The sequence below is a fragment of the Chiloscyllium plagiosum genome, unplaced genomic scaffold (genome assembly GCF_004010195.1).
Source record: "Chiloscyllium plagiosum isolate BGI_BamShark_2017 unplaced genomic scaffold, ASM401019v2 scaf_7104, whole genome shotgun sequence".
NCBI lineage: Eukaryota > Metazoa > Chordata > Chondrichthyes > Orectolobiformes > Hemiscylliidae > Chiloscyllium > Chiloscyllium plagiosum.
In genome coordinates, this window is record NW_025212050.1 from 3,444 (window position 1) to 25,000 (window position 21,557).

The 21,557-nt window shown below is 37.2% G+C and overlaps 1 protein-coding gene across 1 annotated transcript; it reads right to left on the reverse strand.

Moving 5' to 3' along the window:
- Positions 1-231: 231 nt before the first annotated feature.
- Positions 232-19,801, reverse strand: LOC122547279 (actin-binding LIM protein 1-like; the record flags this gene model as incomplete). Its single annotated transcript, XM_043685921.1, has 7 exons — positions 19,575-19,801; positions 15,237-15,254; positions 12,991-13,095; positions 9,200-9,247; positions 4,853-4,990; positions 1,494-1,582; positions 232-361 (listed from the first exon to the last, which is right to left on the reverse strand). Coding segments are annotated over exons 1-7 (634 nt in total), but the record flags the coding sequence as incomplete, so codon positions are not given.
- Between the last annotated feature and the right edge of the window lie 1,756 nt (positions 19,802-21,557).

The following is a 21,557-nucleotide window of genomic DNA, read 5'->3' on the forward strand; positions in this document are numbered from 1 at the left end:
TTTCAATATTAAACATGTCTACTTCTAATCAGTGAACCAAGCTGAATAATGCTAGTGATATCTTAGAAAACATGATGCTTTGAGGCAACTTTACAATATGATGAAGCTCAATTGCAAGTAACATTAAAATAAATTAGTTAGTCCTCCTGTGCAATGGCCCATACCAAAAGATTAAGAATTGATTAAGAAACCATTCATCTCACACATTTAAAAAAAGATTTATATTCTTACATGCATTCCCTGCTGAATCATAACGATGTCTGAACTGGACGTCAGCAGAGAGAGCTTGAGATGCTAATCGGGCTTGCTTCTCCTTTTCCAACTCTTCCTTCAGGATCAGCTTCCCAAGGCCTGACTGGATCTGGACAATTACAAAAACAAATTCCAAAAATAAACGAACCAGAATCTCTGAACAGCATGTAGCTTCAGTAAGTAGGAGTTATTGTGCTGAATTTAGCTAAACATTGCTTGGGTTTTCCCTGTGGACTATATTCCTTTTTGAACGTAGTTTACTTTGAACTGCTTCAAAGGTAAGAGTACAAACAGAAGCAGTGGTATGTTTTGGGCAGGAATACAAGACAAACAATTCTATTTTGATTAAGAATTCATTTCCTTTACATTAACCCAAGCAATACTAAAGGAAAATATTAGCAACTGTTGATGGCAACCTGAGTAAAGTGACCTGCCTTGTTAGATTCTCAGTTATATAGGGGGGAAATCCTTAAATTGAAAGGAAGAAACTCAAAGCTTTGCATTTATTTATGACCTTGTGTTTGTCACATCCTCAGGACATCCTAAAACACTTTACAGACAAATAATTACATTGGAAATGTAACAATTGTCATAATGTAGGAATCATGACAACCAATTTGCTCAGAATGTTCACAAACAGCAATGCAACAAATAACCAAATCATCAATGTTAGGTATTGGCTGAAGATAAATGAAGACCAAGGCACCCAGGGAACTTGCCAGCTCATCTTTGAACAATGCCAAAGGATCTTTAATCTCCCCCTAAGAGGAATGACAGTGCTTTGAGAAATGCTAGGGTTTACTAGTACAGTTGCATGAAAGGTGTCAGAAAGGTGGTGCAAAACTATTGAACCAAACCAGAGGAAGGGGGCAATGGTACTGACAGCAGATTGTTTAACGAAAAATAGTTAAGTTAAAAAAGTGCACAAGTACATACAAATTGGAAAATATCTTTCAACGGGATTAATGGACGATATCTGACCAATTGAGAGTTGGCTGAATGTCTCAGCCTGCTTTTTATATCAGCTTAACACCAAGGGCTAGACACATAGAACAAACACTCAAGAACACATACTAATTATTAACACATAACCAGACACAAAGATCAGAATGGTTCTTATAGACTATCATTGGTTATTTCTTTAACCTCATCAATTTATAAATGGTAAAATTTGAGCCTAAAAATGCCAATCCTTCAATAGTACATTCTAACTGCTCCTAGATACCACAGGTCAGTCATACTTTGCTGAGTTGCTCCTCCTGGAGTTGTCGACGTCTGAGCTTTTCCTCATCCTCCTCTTCTCGTTCACTCCCCCGCCTCCTATCTGCTCCTGGTAATGACAAAATACAACTTCTGAAAATTGTGACAATGTATATTGGCAGAGGTATACATGGTTTGTGTCGCTTTAAAATCAAAGAGGGTGGATGCCTGCAATCAGCTTGATGGCCCAGCTCCAACAGAGAGGGCTTTGTGAATTGGATTTTAGACAGGAATGAGTTCATGGGATTTTAATAACTTTCTCTCCTCAAAAGATTTATGGGCAGTGATTTTTTTGGCTGTTGCATTAATCAGGTGATTTGCCGGGCATTGTGGTCATATCATCCAATCATGACTATATCCATGAAAGGCAGTTGGATCTCAAATGTGTGAAATGGGCTCTCAGTGGCAGTAAGTGAGTTAGATTAGGCATAAAGAAGGCGAACACAGATTCTGCCAACACACCAAAGTACTTTTGAAGAACCAGAGCAGCAGGAAACTTCCTCTTGGTGTTGTAATAGTAACAAGAAAATAAAATAATTCAGCCCATGTTAGCAACTTTAAGGATCCCTGGTTAGGCTACTCTGTGCCAAGGACAAATGAACAGGTTATGTACACCAGATTATTCTTGAAGGCTGATACAAAGTCCTATACTGTACAACCACACTTGAAATAACCACCATATTCTCCCAACTGATCTAGGCAAGAGTGCTAGCTACCAATCAATTACATTTTGCTCGCCTTGGCCAACCAATGGGTTATAACGTGTTTGCCAACTGCCCATTTTCCAGCATAAGTGGAGCAGTAAGCAGACGAAAATCACACGTGCAGTGCTCATAATTTACGAGAGAATCCCCTTTATGATCAAAAATGTACTAAATCTAAACATACCTGAATCATCTTGGGTTCTCCTTACTCCTTCAGGCCTTCAAAGTTGGGTGCAAAGGTCAACAGGAATCTTACCCTCACCAAAAAAATACCGGAGTGCATTATTTAGTGGCATGTGCAGTAGAGTAATGGCCAAGAGATTTGTGAGAATTTGTAATGAACTCAACATGACATCTTTCACTGTTTTGAATTACTGCTGCTGTACGGGGCTGTAAGGATGAGTAAAATACAAACTTCTGAGGTGTGTAAAGTAGCAGTGAGTAACATTGCTGGTGCCCATTGACAAAACAGTTAGTCAGTCAAGATAGTGAAAAGGTGAAAAAAAATGTTTAGTTCTCAAGTTTAGACCTGGAAACAGTTCAAAAGGCTGCGTGGCAGAAAACTATCCTTTTCCTATCATTGTTTTTCAGCACAAACCTGAATCTAAAACAGAATTATTTTATCCTGTACTAGAGGCTCAGCAAAGAGTTTGAGCCAAGATGAAACAAGGCTTGTGTTTTATTTAAACTTCTTTCTTTCCAAAAACATTAATCAGCTGGAGAGACATTGCTATTATATATTATGAAGGAAATCAGTGCTCTGAATGAAGTTTGGAAGACCTGTTCATGCCTTCTCCACCCCAATCCCAAAAAAGAAAATAAAGTGCATTTATGCATGAAATACTATATTAGCTCACTTTACTGGCACCAGATACACTCACAGTGATGCTGCTGTACGGAAACAGTGAACCAGATTGCTGAAGACATGTGGGGAAATGATCCTTTGTGAACAGTATACTTTCTGGCAGACCAATTTCAGAGATATTAACTAAAATTCCAGAATCTGTGAATCCATCCACAGTGCACAGCATCAGTAACTGAAACCTTCTACATTGGTAATCAGAAAACTGGAATACTTCTGCAAGATCTATTTGAGACAGCATGCCTGATGTGACTTCCAACAAATTATACCGAGGAAGAAGACATACCTAAAGACACGAGAGGAAGAAAAGCTGGTCCTAAAACATATAACTAAAGGGGCATTATTTGCACAAAGAAATATTTTCAAAACATCTTGTTTTCTCATAATTGCAGTGTTAGGTCGGAATAACATAATGTCATAATCAACATGACATTAGATACAAATGAAACATTCAAATGTAAATTAGGTTATTCATATATAAATGGAAAACAGATCTGTTGCAAGTTATTTTTTGAAGATTGCTTTGTTAAAGGTGTTTAAAGGAAGGATTGACAGCAAGATTACACGCTGCAATGCTTCCAGATCTCAGTAACATACTTTCCATTTTCTGTATCAGTGCTTCAGGGACAGCTGTTGTGCCAACATAAACAGTCAAAAGCTCCATAGGTAGCACCTTCCAAATTCACCACCAGAAGGTCAAGGGCAGCAGATACATGGAAATAATACCACTGAAAGTTTCTCTCCAAGCCATTCACCAACTTAACTTGGAAGTATATCACTGTTCCCTCAGTATCACTGGGTCAATATCTTGGAGCTCCCCTCCTAATAGCACTGTTGGTGTACCAACACCACATGGATTTTGTGGTTCAAGACGGCAGCTCAACACCACCATCAGAAGGGCAAGTAGGGATGTGCAATATATGTTTGCCCAGCCAGAAAAACCCACATTCTCTGAACGAACCAAAAGTAAAATGCTATCCTCAAAGTGCCCTTACACCTTTTGGATTTAAATTCAACAAAGTATCTCTCCCAGTTACTCTGCACAAATGGATTTCAGAGTATGGTTATTTAATCTCATAACTACCATTGTAATGTGAACAACTTAATTTCAGTGATACATGGCCAATATAAGTATATAGATTTTTAAAAATAAAATCACTGCCTGCATACCTCTGGCATATCATTCCAGCAAAATTACAGCAGATGAAACGTTGATTGTCATTCAAGGGAAATATGTTGGTGTTGGAAGGCTGCTTGAGATGACCTCACTGACTTGATGAGAGAACTGATAGTGTTTTGCCAATGGAGTAACAAACAATGACATGCTGCCATTCTCTGATTCACCTAGCAGTTACACTTTTTCATGAAGAACACTTCTGGCTATTTCTTGGGATGGACATCAATTTCAGCGATTCAGTCACAATATAAGCCACTAAAATAAGAATTTGCTCCACTGTGGAATTTATCTTCTTTCTGCAAAGCATGACTTGATGACATCTCAAAATGTATCAATGAAAATGCTGGTCACAACAAAAAATAAACTGCTTGTCAGTCATGGGAATTCAGATTTAGATTTTTTAGAGATTCAAAATGCACCTTTCTAAAGAATTATTAGCATCAATAAAAACATTAGAAATTTTAAACATTTAATATTTTAGTTTTGGCAAAGTTGTCCTGACAAACTTATTATGATAATATTAAGTTGTATTATGATCTGAGAACACAAATTTTTAAAAAATAATTAATGAACTCATTTGTCAGGCTTTTATCATACCTATGGTACCTGAACCTGGCCAGTAGTCAGCCTCCACCTCAGATGTTTGATCAGGATCTGGAGCCTGGGCAGCTGGGAACTTGGATGACTTGATGATCTCCACGCCTGTCTTGAGTTGTGCTGCCATTGCAGCTGCATCTAGAGTGGCAACCAGTGGGAACTCAGCACATGTTACTCTGTCTGAAATAGTCTGGGGTTTCCTATTAGCCTGCTGTAGGCTTTCAGTACCCTCCGCTAATCAGTACAGTATTAGTGAAATCTCCTTATCACAAATAAAAATCATATTCATCTGACATAAAATAAACATATTCAGTTTAGCAACTAAATAATCATGTTAAGTATTTTATAATGGGTTAGTCGTAACAGAAAGCATAACAAGTAATTAAGGAAAGAACTGGAGCTCATTTATAGGAGTCCTAATATTATAGGACTCAGCTTTCAGTGCATATGTGACTTATGTTAGATTTAAAATAAATTTCTAACACACTTGTCTCTCAACCTCAATATTCATTATAGTTAACATAATTTAAATATTTTAAAAAGTATTTCAAATTAATTATTAATTTATGTCGTAGGGTGTAGAAATTACATAAAATTTACTTAGAGCTCAATAATGATTACTTCAAGAGTGATAATAACTTTTATTTCTGGAATATTTACTAATCATGAGGTAAAGTTGAGGGAGTGGAGATTAGAAAATCAATATGACAGTGTTGCAACCCAATCTACAATTCAGTTCCTTTAAATACTGTACTTCATTGAGGCCTCAGGATCAATGAGCTTGTCTGTTGACTTAATTGTACTCATTTAATTTAATAAAACAAAACCTCTGAAAATACTACTTATATCTCATAACAACCTTTCAGCAGGCTGGCCCATTCATTTATTTGGACTAACATCATCTTAGTGTTGTCAGGTCCATCAACTCTGTTTTCTGAACTTTATATATGCCCAGTCCTGATAGTATTCTTCTCTATGTTCTCTAGATTCATAACTCTGCATTTGTTCTGTCTTCTCCCTGTTCATCTCCTTAAGATGTATGTATATTCACTAATCCCCTGCACTGCACTTACAACAATACTCCCAGAACATTCCTTGCAGACACTAACAGTCAATTTTCAAATGGCTTTGAGAGTTCTAGCTTAATAAATAAGCACCAGTATTGTTTATGATATAGATGTCCTACTGGTGATCACATCGACTGACATATGCCTCTGCAATCTGTCCTTGAATAACCTTGAAAACCATCTGTCCTTGTCTTGGACTTCTTGAAAACCTCTGATGAGATTTGGCACAGAACTAATCCAAACAGATTACTGCTTTGTGCCTTCAAGGGTATATTTATAACTACCTAATGTTGCTAGTTGTATAGTGCTAGCAGAGAATCTGATTTGTGAAGTGAAGATAAGGTTGTAATTTTGACTTTCTGATCATGTTCTCCTTGAGTCAGCTCATTGTTGAATTTGGATGTTTATCCTTTGGTTTTCTCTTAAATTACTCTATCAACGTTGCTCTTGGTGGCCTATTTCTTTATTTTTTTTTCCCAATAGCAGTGATGCTCTTTCCTATATTGCCACTTTGTTGAATTCAGGGCTAATTGGAATCTCCAATTCTAACTCAGTTTTTCCCAGGATCTCAAAATTAGAAACCTATAACTTTCTCAGCATTTCTTTCCAGATACAATTTTCTGACTTCATATTTCCCTTTATCATTGCTTGCTGACTTAACTCATCACTTTTTTTCATTTCTTAACCTGTACTATAGATATTACTTTCCAAACGTTTTTTAAGAAAAAGATCATCTCAGTCAATTTCAGAACTAACCAAAGATTAATGAGGAGCACTTCTCATCATGATATTGGTCAAGAGTTTCTTTGTTCACTCTAGTTGGGTGTGCAACACTGCTATATGATAGGCTTAGGGAGCTCACCTGGTCTTGTTCAGAGCAACTATTTTTCTTTAATTTAGTTCATGCTAATATTAAAAAAATGTTTTTGCTGCCTACTTAGAAACAGTCTGAATTTTGATCTGAAGGTTTGATAAACAGATGTCTATGTATAATTGCGAGTTTGGTTATCGCATTAACACTTAGTGAGGTAAGCACAAGGAGCAGATTTCCAATGCCAATCTCACTGCTGACTAGTGCCCCCTGGTGGTTCAGAAGAAACATTAGGAACATGTAATTTCTCCAGCTTTCAGCTCTGCGTTGCAGGCCTATTTCTGAGAATACTGGCTACTAAATGACAACCATTTATGATTTTATATATTTAAATATAACAATCAGATTTTGTGCATGTGGTGTTGCACAAAGCTCAAGCTCACAATAAACTGGTAAGAGTAAAAGGAGTACAGGCTTAGTATTTGTGGGGTGTGCTGGAGGGAAGCATATAATTCTGTAGAAGCATTCTCAATTGACCATGGTAATTTCAGAAGATCCTCAGAAAATTACAGTAATCGTGCTTATTTATCATGTTACTACATCATTTGAAGTTTATGATATTTCCAGATTACTCTATTAAGATCAAATTTGCTACTTTTATGTTCTGTTGCCAAATTTACTTCATTACAGTACAAATCAATCATGATTATGATACAGGTGCCCTTTCAAGGGAACACAGTCGCTGGGAAAACAGGGTGGTTCAAGGTGTAAAAACGAATTCCTGAAAAGTGAACACCACATCCAACAGTAGCGTGATTAATGGTTAGGTCATTGACATATCCTATGTTGCCCAACAGAATACAGGTACTAAATGGTAGTATATTTTGGGGAGAAAGGATTTTTATTGTGAAATAAGTTTTCCCACACTTTCAAAAATTCATTAATCCTTTGTTTCTAGTTGGAACCCACAGTCAAAGGTGGAATCTTTGTTTTGAAATGAGACAGAGGACCATTTCCAAGTTCCCAATGCTGACTGTTTATCAGGTCTGCCTGTTGATCTTACCAGAGGCCACTCTGATGAGCCCCATCCAGCTATGGGTAGTTATGAATGCTGGAGTCTGTGGGTGGCCAGAAGTCCTACCCAGAGAAGTGGACTATATCGATTTACGTGGGTGGATCGTGAAAGTCCCTCAAGATGGATGATTGCTCTTAAGACTTTGAAACAACTTTATTAAACTGCGTCCACAGACTTGCAGCTGTACCAATGGTCCTTTTCCTTTTTCTTTTTTAAAGATGAAATGCAAATTTTAAAATTGAATTGAAACTTAATTTGAATTTGAAATTGAAAAAGTGTGGTGAGTCTTCTGTTCAATTCTTCAAATTATGGGATTTGTTTAAAAATAAACGTTAGCAATGGAGACTTTATATTATTTATATTTCCAAATAATAAAGATTTGTCACCATTTACACCTAGCAGAAAAGAATAGTTAAAATTGGTTAGTTTATATTTTAAAAACCTCCAGGTTAAGGAAATTCACAAGCAGCATGACTTCAAACAGTACTTACACATTAATATGAGTAGAAAATCAAGGCAGGCACATATTAATGGAAGAGTGAAGCAGAATAATGTCATGAACAAAATAATGGAAAGCCTTATAAGAAAGTAACAAATGTACCTTGCAGCAACCTTTAAGCATGAAATAAATGGGTGGAAATAAGCATAGCGATCAATTCGAACTAAATATGAAAAACAGCTCTCATACGGTCATTTTGCTCAATGTTGAACTGAATATGAAATGGTGCAGTCAGTTAATATACTAAATTTGCATCTGGAGACTAAGACCAATATTGTAGGATGAGAATCACTTCCTCTACAGACTACAAGTTCTTGGTGAAAATGTTTTGGCAACCTCAACCTGGTTTCTTGTCAGTCTCCATGTATATCACAAACTATCCATAAACAATGCATATTTGGGCATAAATCTGGATGAAACTTTTCCACTCATTAATGAGACAATAAAATAGCAAGTCAATGGAAAAAAAGAAATCACTCGAGGATAGTCGAGTGCCATACTCAATACAAAATGGAAATTCTTTCCATTCTCTACCACTGGTAAAAAGCAAAAAGAAGAAAAATTTACTAAACCTCACCAAAAATATTTTACATTGAGTGCTCCATCCAGTCCATCATCATGTTGTCTATAGTGGCCTAACTTCAGTAGGGACTGAGTTTAACAAGGTTGCTGACTTCTCCACAATTGCCAACACCACTGAGAGAATAGCAGATTTGACTTCTGGGATATAATCTGATAACCATCCGACTATAAAGCAAATCACTTCCATTATCATTTTATTGAGCAGCTAACAAGGCAAAAGATTCTTAGCATTCACTAAGCTAATATCTCATCAAAAATACATCCAATTAGATATTTTAGCTTTCAACAATCATAAAAAAGATAGAAAAAGTACCATATTGCTTGTAGATCGGAGGCTTTCTATAGATATTAATCCCTTGGTCTGTGGAAAGAAAGTTACACAGTTTATTAATTAGGATACGATACCATTGAAAAATTAATCATTTCTGGTAATACCAAGCAAAGCTAATAGGTACAATGATCTAATACTGGTTTCAAAATAAATGATTGCAAATGTCAATGTGAAATGTTAGAGTGCAGAATAGGAATGCCAGCTATCTACTTCAGCAATCACACAGCAGGACAGAACTTGCGTAGGCATCAACACTGCAAACTACAAATGCTTTGATATATGAATAATCAAAACAATGGCAACAATTTATGATTGAGATTTTCACAGTTTACATCAAACTTTGTATAGTGCAAAGAGTTTCTGCTTCTAAAGTTTTTCATTTAAGTACATTGCTCAACTCACTTCATAACTTAAAATACTATTTATTGAGCACTGCCATTTCCCTGGTAGAGGCCAGAACAATTTAATTAAGAATGATAAACTATGCACTGCACTACAATTTCATGCCAGAGATTTATATGAATTTCTTTATCTTTAGGATTATCAACAAATGTTAAATTATGAAGAATATCAACATTGGAAACAGGATAGTAAGCTTGGTCAATTACCAAGACAGGTTCATTATAGCATTAGATATGGTTAATACAGTGATTGGCAGACTCAAATTGTCATTGTGCACTACAAGGCACTCACGGTAGCCTTTGCACAGCATCATGCAGGGTCATTAAAAAGCTGGGTGAAAGTGAGGACCGCAGATGCTGAAATTAGAGTCGAGTCTGTGGTGCTGGAAAAGCACAGCAAGTCAGGCAGCATCCAGGGAGCAGGAGAATCAACGTTTTGTGTAAAAGCCCATCATCAGGCTGGTCAGGGCTGGTGCAACTCTAGGCAGCAACAGTTTTGTAAAGTGGAGGCTCAGTATGTAACTGAGAACTGTCAGTACAGCACAGAGGAGGTTTTCTACACCACTGGACAGTCCAGTACAACATAACAAATTGTATAATTGGAGTGATATTACCAGGTCAATACATTAGCAGGCAGATTCAGCATGTCACTGGGGAGAGGTGAATGTGTTATCAGCAGCTATAGTGTCTTGGTGGAGTGAACTGCAAAGTTAGTTTTGATGAGGTTTAATTTTAACACTATTACATTAATCAACATCTTCATTATGAATAAATGTACAACTGACATTGCTTAGGAGTTTTAGAAGCTTGAGCAGATCACAGTCAACAAACTTAAAATCAAATGTCACAAATCTCACTTTTAAAGTTTTAATAGGGAGGAACTGAGATCGACAAGTCAGATGGTTTGGGATTGTCAATCTAAACTACATTTATTAAGAGCTGTCTCTCAAAATTAATCATGAGGGATGTACTTCAATAATAAACTGTTTGAAGCAGAATACTGAATTGCAGAACGTTAAAGCCTTATTGTTGTGGATATGACTTGTAAACATAAAACACGCAAATAACACAAAGTGCTGGGTAAGATCTAAAAGACCAACACAAGGTTCTTTCACATGGCTAATCCTTCTGGTTCGTCAACTCAGTGCAAGGATCTTTCAAGAGATTTGAAGTTGATTCGCAATTTGTAAGTTGTATCTTTTGTTGGGGAAATAATGATGTGTTGGGATAGGGAAGAAAATCCAAAGACTTCCATTTATGGACATTTTACTTCAATATTACCATCTCAAACAGCCTGTGTCTACGTCTGTACCATCATTTAATTATTTTAATTCAAATACTACCTCTGCTGCCTGCAGGTGAAAAATGTTTTGCTATCATATTGTTATATTCCACCAGAAGATAGCAGGATAATACATAAATTTCCTGAGATGGTCACCAGACCAGGTCCTTGTGGACTTCACTAGAGCAGTTTCTGAGAGATGGAAATTCAACACTAAAATACCAACAAATTATCCAGACTCACTATGTCACAGTGACTCTACTCCTGAAGTCTTTCACTTTTCTGGCTTTAGTCCTTGTTTGAGCTCACAGTTCCTTTCTTCAGCTCAGTAAGTTCTCAATGTTCTTACAAAAGAGTAACTTTCTTTAGAATGACGAAATCTGATTTAGCTAGTAAATATGGAACCTTTAAAGCCCCAAACACAACTCCCAATTTGTGCTTAGGTAGCTGATTGTATTGACATGTAGACAGTGGGAGCCTAGCCTGTGTTCAGGAGGCCAGCTGAATTAGGGAGGTGGCAATTCAAGTAAGTTTTGCTTTCCTGAATGCTACCCATGTTTTCCACTGGAACAAAGATTCCCAGTGTGACGTGAACATGTGGGATTTTATTTGCCTGTGATGCCTCAGGACCAAGCTCCAGCAACAATCATTGGTGAGAGCTATCATGAGATAATTGGAAAATTAGAAGAACTGAAAGCAAGATGTATCTAAGACACAATTTGTTTCAGCAAATAATAATCTGAGTAATATGAAAATAATTAGTATGGATAGTTTGTTGTTAATGTTGTGATTTTCTTTCAGTATGATGTAGATTATCAATTGGGTCTTATTTGACAAGTGGTCATGACAATATTCGTGACATATAATCAGAGTAAAAAGTGTGGTATTACACCAAAAGACTAACTTTGTTCATATTTTCAGTTTAACTCTTCAGATCAATTATATTTTGATGCACCATTGTAATTTCCCTTGCATTTCTAGTACTTGACTTGTAAAACAGTTTTTAATTAGCCTTCCTATTAATCATCATATAGCTTTCATCAGCTTCCTCTCCACGGGACTTGAAATGTTAACCCTGTTTTCACTTCACAGCTCTGCCAAGACCTGCTGAGTTTTTTCAGTAATGTCTGTTTTTGTTTGTTTAAGATCTCCAGGTTTTTATGTTTGTCCCAAAAGTGATTGTTTCTATGCATGCCTTGCAGTCTATGTAATTAAACATTGATTATAAATAATAGTCTTTTGGTCCCATATTTTCCATGTACACTTAAGGAACAGACCCAAAAGAGATCAGCACATATGTATAACAGTTAGACTATATTTAAATGCTGCCAATATGTCTTCATTCATGTGACTTAGAATGAAGATCCATGTAATTGTTTGGTATTTTTTGCTTTTCCTATAAACCTAATGCACTGTCACTGCAGATACAAATTGCTTTCAAATGCCTATTTTAATAGTGCAAACTGAGTTGACAGCTCCAGGACTACAGAGTGATTGAAGTATAAGCATTGAAAAGCTTCTGCCTGTGTAGTCCCTTAATTGTCTCACAGACATTGCTGCTTTTCATTTGCTCCATGCCGAACAGGTTCAGTAGCATACTGTCAGGTGAAATAAAAGTGGATGCAGGACAGAGATTAGGTTGTTGCTTTCTGTTATGTTCACAAATGGGCAGTCAGCCGAGGGATTACGGTTCATATACTAATATTTGCCACTGAACATTCATTGAAAACCATCAAAATCTTATCAAATTGATAGGTGTACAATACAAAACAAAGAACTGGATCTCTGTTCAAAAAAATACAATCTTTCAATTCCATTTTAGAAATCTTCAGACCAAATCATTTGAGCACAAATGCCAACAGACATTGACATGCTTTTTACATATGCCCGCACTGTGAAAGCATCAGGTGACAGTATGATCCACGTGTTCAAAAAAGTGTTAGTGAGTGCCTAAACAGATTTGCTGTGTACATATGAGCACAGATTAAAATGTACATCCAAAGAATCTGAGAGGAGAAATGGAAACAGAACATAGAGACACAGCTACGGCCTACACTGCAACATTGAAACTGACGTGATTTAACTCCTACCTGGAAGATGGAAATGTTTGGGGGCCTGAACATAAGATGGTGTTAGAGGCCTGCTCTCTGACCGACTAGGGAGAGGGGAGTTCCGCCCACTGGATGGCTCAGTGCCTCCAATAAGAAAAGTAAAAAAAATGAGAATGGGACAGAATTCTTTTATCATTTTATACAACAAAAATGGATGTTTGCATTAATAGACTAACTAAAATTAATCCAAAACCTTACAGATAGGTAGTGCAAATTACATTGTAATGGTGTGATAGTTTATGGACGAAATTTCAGTCATACTTATCAGATGCCCATTTCAAAAAATAACTTATAGCGAAACTGTAAGGTTTCATTTCTAATAAAATACATAAAAATCATTTTACTTGTACAACAATGAGCAGAAATAATTGAATACTGGATCATTTTATGTAATTTTATAATACCTTAATGTCCAATCTGACTATTTAAATATGAAATATCAAGGACAAAATGTATTATCATGCCAGCAGGTTAAATAAACTACATTTTATGTGCAATAATTGGAAAGTTTCCATCACTTGACTAAGCAGGGGTAATAATTTATAACTGGTGTATCTGTGTAGAATGTTATTCTTTTATTAATTCATCCTTATATATGCAACAATTTTGAAAGGGAATTTCTTCAAGATGATTCTCAATTGATCTGTATAAAACTGAGTAAACCTGGAAGCTATTAGTCACTATACATGAAATATTGCAAAGTCCAATATGAAAATCTGTATTTGAATTTTATTGTAAACTAACAAGTAAAACAGGTTGATTATAAACAACATAAACTATCACCTTTATTCCAAGCAAATTGAATGATTGAATTTTTAATAGTTTGTACCTTAATAAATCCATCTTATTCAATATATAAATAATCCTGAAATGTCATTTCAAATATCTAAATTAACGACAATTCTGAACCAAACAATTACCAAAGATGTACATTATTTACCATTAAAGGTTTCATTACAAAACAAATATTGCACAAACCCAAGCCCAAGCAGTAGATGCAACTCCAAACATACTAGTAGATGCATTGGCAATGCCTTCCTGGAATTAGATTGCTATATTTCTGTTTACTACTGACACCCAGCAATTATCTAGGAATGCCATCAGCAGAGGATGGTGTGATGGCTCTATTCACTGCTATTTTAGAGACTGTGATGCCAAAATGTGAGATCGCTAACAAATACTTGCATTAATTTTGTGTTTTTAAAACATTGAACATGCTGCTTCACAGAAGTGTTACCAAAGAAAGTCTGACACCAAGCCACCTGAAGTGGTACAAGGGCAGATGACCAAAAGTTTGGGCAAAGAAGTGAGCTTGAAAGAGCCTCAGAAAAGGAGAAGTGGAGACACAAAGAACTCTAGGGAGGAAATTCCAGAGGTTGGAGTCTAGGCAGCTGAAAGCGTAGTCACGAATGTTGAAATAACTCAGGAATGTGACCAGAACTGGAGCAGCATAGATATTGCAGAGGGTTTTTTTTAAGAAATAGAATCACAACAGTGTGGAAACAGGCCATTCAGCCCAATGAGTCCACACCAACCCTTTGAAAGGCATCCCACTTAGACTCACCGTCCTAACCTTTCTCTGCAACCCAGCATTTCCCATGGCTAATCCACCTAGCCTGCACATTATGGTCAATTTAGCATGGCTAATCCACCTAGCCTGCACATTTTCTGGACTGTTGGAGGAAACAGGAGCACCCGGGCAGAATGTGCAAACTCCATGTAGACAGTCACCCGAGTCTGGAACTGAACCCAGGATCCTACCACTGTGAGGCAGCAGTGCTAACCACTGAACCACTGTGCCATCCTGTTCTGGGCTGGAGAATGTTACTTAGCTCGGGAGGCACATAACCATGGAGGGACTTAAATGCAAAGATGAGAATTTTATAATATGAGCATTTCTGGACCAGGATATCAATGAGGATGAGAGCTTCAACAGCAGATGAATTAAATGTGCAGATGAGTAGAATATTAAAACATTCACTATTTTCACAATCTGTGGCACAGAATAAAATTACATGGCTTATGTGATCAAAACAGAATGTGATGACACTCCATGTTAAAGATATTATGCAATTGTGGCAAAACCATTTCAATAGAAATGCTTAGTCAGCATGCTTGACTTAAAGGAATCTCTAAGGATTGAAAGAAAAGCTTTCAAACCATGACACTAGCAAATGTTTTTTGCTTACAAGTGTTTGAAAGTATAACCATGGGCAATGACATACCTATGTAAAATGAAGGAGCTGCAACAATGTTGAAACAGACAGAGAAACAGGATTGAAAAATAAGAACATTGAAAGCATGCTATAATATAGGTAGTGAAGATAACATTTTCTGCTTCTTAAATATATTCTGTTAAATGACATAGAGAATGAGGGCTCACTGCATGCATTGAGTGATTTACTTCCTCCAGCAAAGTCTTTCCAATCTATTCCACTGAAAAAACTAGTCTGTCCTATAGAATGCATAATTGGCAATAGCATCCTTTTTTGGAATGCATAATGCACTAATATTGCACAATTATACAATAGGAAATTATAAAAATGTTAAGGAGCTAAAAATTAATTCAATATAATTGTCATCATGAGTCAATTGTCTGGCATCCTTATCATTCCTTCCTCTCAGATAACTACAGCTAGTTTGTCTACTCATCTTATCAGAGAGTCATATTGTTTACTACATAATCAAGCCAAGCAAAGATACTTTTACTGGGGCTTTATGTTCAAATCACTAATTATATTAGAATAGGCAATATGTTAAATATCACAGTGTAAGCTTTCCAGTCCAGAAATCCGTTGTTCAGAAACACCAGTGCCTGAAAACATTTTGCACAGAACCAAGCAACTCATGACATTATTTTAGTGCAATACTTTGGGAGTGGAACCCTGGGAAATGCAATGTGTGAATAAATAAAACAATTTTTATCACTGATTTACGATGTTTTATCACTATTTTATGCTTCAACTAAATAATTATATCTCTGGTGTTTTCAGGTTCACACTCTTGTGGTTAAGCATCCTAATGTTATTCCATGATATTAATCTGGATCTATAACTGAGAAATGACTTGGTCCCAAACATTCCAGACTAAAGAGGTTACGCTGTCTATGCTGTAGGCCATAATGATTCTAACATTCATGTACAAGAACAGAATACATTCAATAAAATTATTTATCACATTTCTGCTGCTATCAACAAGAAAATGCATTGAAGATACAAGAAAATTGTGTTTGCATTATGACAAGATCAAACTTCAGAATACAAAACTCCACCCAGTAAAGAACTAAAGGTTTCAACAATGTTTCTTCCACCCCCAAAACCAGTGTCAGAAGGAGAAAACTAGTAAAATACTTCTTAAAATTAAAAATCTGCAAGAAAAGCAAGTTTATGTTATATTGGATAGAAATTTAATAAAATAGTTGAAAAAAAAATTAAAAAGTAAAAAGCAAAAAGACTGAGGAAAAGAAGGATAGAACCAACTGAAATAAAGGTCCGATATTCTGTGGCCCCACACCATGAGACTTGATGCTATGATGGGTTCATCAGAAAATCACAGGCACATTGTCTCAATTGTTCTTTTCATTAAACATCTGCCATTTTTCAAAAAGCCACCTGCTGTTTTGGAAATACCAAAAAGATCTGCCTTAATGTTTAAATTCCATACATTGTGTTCAAAAATTCATTTTGAACACGTAGGCAGAATTTAATACTGTTTGCACATGGTTGGACCAGGCATCTGTAATGATAACTAATCCCCTGCCCACACCAATGAGAAAGCTCACTGCTTCAAGCACCATTCCAAGCACATGCCGGCTGCCCAGTGGGTTTTCATCCTCTCTGGTGCCATGTCAGGGAAGTCTCATGCTGCCTGAAGCTGCTGCCCAGAGGCTTTCAGCAGTCATCTCCTCTACCCTCATCCCCAAAAAGGAAGATAATTGGGTCAGTGGTACATTGAGGCCTTAAGTTTATAATTGAAGGCCATTAATCGATGGTCACCCATGGATGTTCCCACCACAAGGTGATTGCTGAGGTGGCAGCAAGGGGGCAGGTATCTGTTCAGTGCCATCCCTGCCCATATTTGTCCTGTCACTTACAGTGAAGGGACTATCCCACCCTATAGTTTAGTCTAATGGTGTTATCATGTGTTCCTGATATCTCAATATGTTACTGGGATTGTAAATGATAATGAAATGTGTTAAAAAATGCTTTTGAAATAATAGTTATTCATTTATAAAATTACTTGCTACAGCCCAATAAATGTGTCAATCCTCCAGATCCTTAAACATTGTGCAATTGACAGAACAGGTTAGAGAGCCAGAGCTGTAGGTCAAGCATTGTTTCCCCTGGTGCCTGATATTCTGATAAATAACTGAGTTCTCAGCCAAGCCTCACTATACAATCCTCACTGACAGTCCAGACGTATTAGAATGTTGAAACAGCAATGCGCCAAGGGAAACATTGCTTGATTGACAGAGAGTTGACAGGCAAAGTTAATAACAAAATGGCATTTACTCTTCTGCCCCACTCCACCCCGATTACATATTTATCCCCAGCAGGTGATATGTGAGGTGGCCCATGTATACTGAGTCAATGGAGGCGCTTATGTGACGTGGAGGCTGACACCATCCCAACCAGACAATCCTGCCTCCTTTTCAGACCTCATTGTGTTCGTTAAATATCCACATGCCTGGTGAGTGGCATCAGGAGAAAACAACACACTACAACACAGTGCAATGCCTTAAAATATACTGAAGTGAAAGTCATTTTTAAAAAAGATTTAAATCCAACCACCTATTAAATCCAATAAAAATTTAGAATTAAAAGTTTAATGATCTGTTTTTTTATCTGTCCTTTAGGCAAGGAGAGTACTGATTTAAAAACATAAGGGTTGCAGCAAGACAACAGAATTCAGAATTTAAAGACCCTGGAGGCACAAATCCAGGTCCAAATGGTTTATTTGATGCAATTTTAAAATGCGCACATTGAAAAGGAAAGGGCTAATAGGGAAATGGAGACAGCACAAGAAAAGTCCCAAGAGATAGAGACAAAGTATAAGACTTTACAGGTGAAAGTGAGTACTGCAGATGCTGGAGATTATAGTCACGAGTGTGGTGCTGGAAAAGCACAGCAGGAGAGGCAGCATCCGAGGGGCAGGAAAATTGATGTTTTGGGCAAAAGCCCTTCATCAGGAATGGTTCCTGTTGAAGGGATTTTGCCTGAAACGTCAATCTTCCTGCTCCTTAGATGCTGCTTGACCTGCTGTACTTTTCCAGCACCACACTCTTAACTGTAAGAATTTACAGTCAGCCATTAAGGTCCTTCACCAAGCTCAAACTGAAAACTGAGACAGGAATGCACAGCATGCTCGGTGCCAGTGGCAGATAGCTCAGTTATCAGTTATTGAAGTCCCAGTTATCTAGCCAATGAGGTTTTATATGCACCCACCATCTGGTACAATTGCAAGACAATGTGGAAGAAAGGGGTGAGGTGGACTGGGAATATTTAGAGGATGAAGCAGCCCGATACACTCAGCAGGAGGAGGGAGATAGTGAGAGTCCCAGGACACATTCTCCACCCCAGACTCAGAAGGGGGAGTAAATTATATCCTGCTCTCTGTCCTGCATTGGCACAGCCACTTAAGGAGAAAGCTCCCTTTGGAGCCTGTCTCTATGAAATCCATACAAGCTCAGGCACCATAGGAGCCCTGGACATTCAATACAGTACACATAACATCACAGAGTTTGGGAAATAGTAAAAGCATGAATCAGCAGTTCTTCATGTTGCACACCATTAGGAGGAAACAAGGGGTCAGAATGTACTCTGGGAGAGGGACATCAACATCCATCACCAAAAATTGTGTGGCAGCACCGCTACTGATAGTAGCCAATGTTACACCTGTCCACATGCTGAGTGAGCACTGCAGAAAGTTAAACACCATGCAACTGTAATGTTATTATATCCTATGTAGTTTAATAGAATTGCAATTATTTCTATTAGCCAAGAATATTCTATAAAGTACTTTAGATTACATTCCCTACAGTGTGGAAACAGGCCCTTCGGCCCAACAAGTCCACACCGACCCTCTGAAGAGTAACCCAGCCAGAACCATTCCCCTCTGACTAATGCACCTAACACTATGGGCAATTTAGCATGGCCAATCCACCTAACCGGCACATCTGTGGACTGTGGGCGGAAACTGGAGCAAACCCACACAGACACAGGGAGAATGTGCAAACTCCACACAGACAGTCACCCGAGGCTGGAATCGATTCTGGGACCCTGGTGCAGTGCTAACCACTGAGCCATTGTGCCACCCCATTAGCACTAAATAAAATAAAAGTAACATCTTAAAAAGTAATTTGCTGTATTTGAGAACTGACATCATCATTTAAGATAGTTGGTTACCTTATCTCTCAAATGTGATACAGTACAACAGCAAAAACAAATGAATTCTTCAAACCTGCAAGAAAGCTCACTGTGATTCACCACTTCAAATATTCTCTTTATAAAAATGCCCCATTTTCTTGTGCTTTTAGAGTTCTGCAATTGGGTTGTTTCACTTACCAGGTCTGTGAAAATGCTGTGGAGAGCGAGCCACAGTGGGAGTATAGCAGTGACGAGTGTAACTGGGAGAACTGATGGAGCTTTGGCTGGAGGATCTATGCACCATTCGATCACGCACATCATGGTATCCCTAAAACATATTACATATATGTAACACTCAGGTCAGACAAGCCAGACGAAGCAAGTGGCACATTTACAATGAATTCAGGGGAGAATTTAGTAGACAATAGAAACAGAATTATGTAAGTATTAATAATGAAAGATAGATGTGGCATAGTTGGCAGTTAATTAACTATTAATATTATATTTTCCAAGACTGTAACAGTCTCGAACAATTGGGTTGCACATTGGATGGGTACCACTGGGACACTGAAGATTCAATTCACAACATCATTTTGCTCTCAATGTCATGCAGCATTTCCAAGGAGAAGTGTTCAGGCATACCAGCCACCCCAATGCTGAAGGGAATATAGAAGCAGGGAGATTTGCCCCTAAGTTGCTGTCTTACATTGTCTAAACTTTGATTAGCTTTGGATGTGGTCCAAGTAAAGGCGTTGATGGAGAAAGAACCATCACGAACCAGGAGCATTTGGGACAACCTGTGACTTGAGTAGGAAACTAGAGTTTATGAGATTTTTTGTGCTAAGTCGAAAACCATTAGGTTGGAATGAAGAACCTCCCACAAAATTGGCTACAAGCCAGGATGAATTCATCACCATTGGGTGTTCCCACAGTCTACAATTGTTCATTGGACTTTGCAGATGCTACAAAAATTAAGCTAGATGCTTTGGGTGCTCAAACACTAACAGGTACATTTTAAATGTTTTGAGTGTTACTCATATTACTAAGAAACTGATTTTTAACACCAATATAAGTAGAAAACAGTTCTGGATATTTTCAAATGTCACTTTCAGTATTTTAAAGTTAAATTTCTCAGAAGGGAGTCTCCATAGTCTGCACTATGTTAGACATAGATGATTAGTGATAAGATTAACCTGAGGGTGGCCCCACCTCAGGTGAAGTCCACACAGCAGGGCTTTCATAGTGACCTCAGCAGCATAGGAATTGAACCTGCAAGGTTAATATCACTCTGCATTGAAAAGTAGCCAGTCAGCCAACTGAGCTTACTGAAGCAAAAGAGGTTCCCACAAGTGCTGAATTGGCTCTGAAATTTAAAATATTTTTCTTTGTAAAACAAACATTCTGAGCCGTTTTAATAATATCTTATCAAATTATCATTCTACAATCTACCAAGTTATAAAACAGAATTTTACTGACAAATCAAGTTTTTCAGCATTGCGAAATGCAAGTAAGTTTGAGTGGAATCTTGGGGGAAAGCAAAACATTTCTCAAAGTAGCTCATTTTGCCACGTGTTTCATTGAAAGCAAAGGCTTGAGTCCATTAGCTCTATTTCATCAAGTTGGGAAGGCAGAACATCGATGGGAAGAAGGGTTGCTTTTCTGAGCATTGGGAGAGAATTGAAACTGAAATGGGAACATGCCACTATGAAGGATAGAATTACTGATCAACTAGTTTCTGGTGGAAGTGATGGCATATGGAAAACAAAATGCCATTTATATTTCTTTTGAATAGAAATTCCTGAGTATAAGGGCATTTAAATTAACCAGACTAAGAGTAGATGGAGGATTGGAATTATGAAAGACTGGTACAATTATAAATTTATTGTTCATAGCTCTAACTGGAAAGACCCCACAATCACAAAGACTAGACTTGAATTCTCTGTTTGATATTTGAGATTTTGTTTTGGAAAAGAGAAACGTGAAACCATTCCTCTCAGTTATAAATCAGTACTGCGCTCCTGAGAGAAAGAGGACTTCAAATATGAAGCAAATAATTAATTCTCAAATGACAAATAGGTCACGTTTTTCAATAGGATTAAATAACGTATCTCTCTTTGCTAGGTAAAATATGAAGAAAATGTTCATTATAGACTTCAAAATACTAACAAGTATGTCACATCA